The sequence below is a fragment of the Setaria viridis genome, chromosome 6, assembly GCF_005286985.2.
Source record: "Setaria viridis chromosome 6, Setaria_viridis_v4.0, whole genome shotgun sequence".
In the NCBI taxonomy this organism is placed as follows: domain Eukaryota; kingdom Viridiplantae; phylum Streptophyta; class Magnoliopsida; order Poales; family Poaceae; genus Setaria; species Setaria viridis.
This window is the reverse complement of record NC_048268.2, coordinates 35,606,399-35,610,191: the sequence shown is the minus strand read 5'-3', so window position 1 is coordinate 35,610,191 and position 3,793 is coordinate 35,606,399. Positions and strand designations below refer to the sequence as shown.

The following is a 3,793-nucleotide window of genomic DNA, read 5'->3' as shown; positions in this document are numbered from 1 at the left end:
TAGCCCCACTCTGGCTGCAATCACATACCAAGCCAGTAAAGATGGCTCCACCATGTGAGAAACAATGGACCTGTCCTGTGCATTGAATCTCCCAACCATAGATAGGAACATCTCACCAAGGAAGCTCATGGCCTTGTCCCTTGCCAGCTTGCCGTCTGTGATAAGCCAAGACCAAGATGCAAATCTTCCCAAGTCCTACCACATATGTTTCCTATAAATACATGATCGCTGCAAAAACCATCACCACACACTGATCGAATTGTTTCTAACTATTTCATCTCAGAGACAAGAGTCTATTTGCTTGAAAGCCAAAGGAAGGTAGCTACCATGATCAGCTCCAAGAAGGTAGCTCAGCTGTCCAAGAAGTGGCAGGGAATGGGCGCAATTGGGCGAAGAAGGGTCACAACTGTGGACAAAGAGATCAACACATCTTGCAGCAGCATAGTTGCAGGGAAGGGCAACTGCATTGTCTACTCTTCTGATGGGAAGCGGTTTGAGATCCCCCTCACGTACCTCCGCACAACAGTCTTCGCGGAGCTCCTGAAGCTGTCACAGGAAGAGTTTGGGTTCACAAGTGATGGGAGAATCACACTGCCTTGTGATACAGCAGTGATGGAGTATGTGATGTGTTTACTGAGAAGAGAGGCCTCTGAAGATGTTGAGAAGGCACTCCTCAGTTCCGTAGTGATGCCTTGCCGCCACCAAAGCAGAATGGTGCAACCATCCAGTATATTGACCCAGCAATTTGCTGTCTGCAGCTCCTGAAGATGAAGATTTCCAGGGCTTTGAGCTTGTTTTCTCTCTTTTTCCCCCTTCCATCTTTTTTCCCAGCTGTACCTTGGAGCACGGTTTTTGTGCGTTGTTTTTCCAATGGTACACTGTGGTTGTGCAGATGGATGAATGTAAAAATACTCACATTGTGATTAGAAAAAAAGGAATCAAGCTTGCCATTGAAACAAGAAAGTGTAAGCCTGACTCCATTTAACCAAAAGCCTCACTCCATTTAACCAATGTTCTAGTGAATCTCCTTTTTACTTGACTCTAGTTATCTGAACCAAAAAAACAACAACGTTAATTAACATTTTCTGTAATAAATGTAAATCAGAATTGATCAATGGTCTAGGAAGTCTCCTTATTCATGACTCAAGTTACTACATCCTAATGAATATAACAAGATGTAGTATTATACTAGGACTATACTAATGGCATAGTTGCCTTATTGCACAGTGGCAGAGATAGTGAAATCAGCGCATCATCATATAAATGAAGATTTGTATGCAGGTTACAGTGCATGTAAGTTGGTAGGTTCCCTGTGCTGTACTGACCTTTCTAACATATGATCGAGAGAAACTGAGTATCCTGATCCCAAGATCATATTATTCCACTTTGAGACTTATGAAAAAGCACCTGAAATGACGAACACAAGATGTATACATTACACAAGTAAAATATGTAATCAAGTATCCCCTGAAGACCCTAAACAAAGAATATGCCTTCCTCAAATCACAAAAAGGGCATCGATAAGTTGAGAACCTGAAATGACCACCTGGACTGGAGTCAGATATGCACGTGGGATAAGCTTATTTCAACGCAAAAACATGGTCGTAAAATTTGCCATGCAACACTAGTCAAAGTACCGACAATTTTAAAAAGAAATGGCCATAACTGTATTCAGATAAGTTCGGTCTTATTGCAGGGGTCTACCAGGAATGGCAGGAAAAAACAAGGAAATGGAGGCGCATGAGATGCTGGGGCTAGTTGGGCCACAACGTAGAATGGCAATATTAAGGGATTGCCAGGCAAGTTGTTTCAACCAACCAGCACCGTCCTAACAGAATTAATGTTGGCAAAAGCATTTAGCCTATTGACATCTCCAATTCTCCTTAGGCAACTAACAAAGGAGGCTACTTCTTAAAACTCAGGACCCTACATGCTTCCGTTGTGTCTCTTGGCCACTGTACGGCTCTCTTCTCATCAACTAAGGAAGGACTCATGAAGCATCCTAGATAATCTTTTCGATGGTCGCTCTCAAAAGGATCTTTTATAAATCTGTCCTTATGTTCACAAGAGCTGGGACTAAGATGATTGTTGAGTGCTTATATCAAATGCAGAGCCACTAGTACAGCATACAGCTCCAATTATTCAACTACAAGTCCCTACAATGGCCTTTGCAAGGACCGCGGTGCACCAAACTTTGGCCCAGCAACATCAGATTCATAATCGCACAGCCTTCATTGTAGCAAACATCGCATTGACAGGTTCATGGCCTTGCAGCTCACCAACTAGGCACATCAATAAATGTAAAAGCTTATTTTATTTCATTGAAACAACATGGTCCATTTCTTTTCTCACCTATACATATTACTCAACACTAGAATGAACATCCTCAGATCCCAACTTCATCCACGGACCATCATGCCATCTAGGAAGAAAAGTAGCAAATACATGCTCCATCTAAGCAGGAACCTTAGTGCAAAAGTTTATATAGTTAGGTGGAAAATACTGGCTGGAAAATTTCTATGTTAGAAGTAAATAACTTTCAACAGAATGCCTTGGCTGATTCGCAACCATGTTATCGTTTTTCCATCACATGGCAATTGCTGGAAAAGAGACCAGAAAATTAGGCAAATGCAGAATGAAATTGTTTCTGCAAATAATATCGTAAGGAGCAGAGAAATATACCTCATATAATGTGATACTCATTGAACAGCATAGGATAGGGTGACTTGAACCTATATAGTAAGGGACAGTAAGTCAGTTATCACGTTTAATATCTCAGGAAAACAAACTGAGAAAAGCTGGACATACCAATTTTTACTGTTTGTTATGAATAGAGCTTGCATTGGATGATAGATATAAATAGTACATCAGTGCAGTGGCGAAGCTAGAACTAAAATCATGGTGGTGGCCATCAAAGTGGCATTATGCTGTATAGTGAATATTTTTAACTAAAAACTGGTGCATATATGGTCAAAGTAAGACAATTGGCATGCCTGTGCAGTGTGCACCAGGATAATTGTACCTAGCTTCGCGCCTGCATATAGAAAAAGGATCCTGTTAATGTATATAAATAAAAGACTCTATACTCCTAGCACCATTGAGTCAAAATTAGGTCCACTCTGGTAGGCAGAAGCAATGGTCCTGTGCATTGAACCTCCCAACCATAGATAGGAACATCTCACCAAGGAAGCTCGTGGGCTTGCCATTTGTAATAGCCAAGACCAAGATGCAGACCATCCCAAGTCCTACCACATAAGTGCCCTATAAATACACGATCACTAACGGGAACCATCACCACACACAAATCAAATCATTTCTGATCCTTTCATCTCAAAGACAAGAATCCATTTCCTTGAAAGGCAGGAAACCACCATGATCTGTTCCAAGAAGCTAGCTCAACTGTCCAAGAAGTGGCAGGGAATAAGTGCAATTGGGCGGAAAAGGGTCACAACTGTGGACAAGGAGATCAACCCATGTTGCAGCAGCATAGTTGCAGGGAAGGGCAACTGCATTGTCTACTCTTCCGACGGGAAGCGGTTTGAGATCCCCCTCGCTTACCTCCACACAACAGTCTTCTCGAAGCTCCTGAAGCTGTCACAGGAAGACACTACGGGAAACACTTAATTTGCCAAGTGCCACAGGCACTCGGCGAAGACCCAAAAACACTCGGCAAAAGCTTTGCCGAGTGTTACACTCGGCATATAGCACACGACAAATATTGTGTCGGCAAACATTTTGCCGACGGCCAAAAAACACTCGGCGAAAAGACACACTCTGCGAAATTGGTTTTGAC

The 3,793-nt window shown here is 42.4% G+C and overlaps 1 protein-coding gene across 1 annotated transcript; it reads left to right on the top strand.

Moving 5' to 3' along the window:
• Window positions 1–327: 327 nt before the first annotated feature.
• On the top strand, window positions 328–765 carry LOC117860245 (auxin-responsive protein SAUR36). Its single transcript, XM_034743504.2, has one exon. The coding sequence runs from the start codon at window positions 328–330 to the stop codon at window positions 763–765; it is 438 nt and encodes a 145-aa protein (XP_034599395.1).
• The last annotated feature ends 3,028 nt before the right edge of the window (window positions 766–3,793 follow it).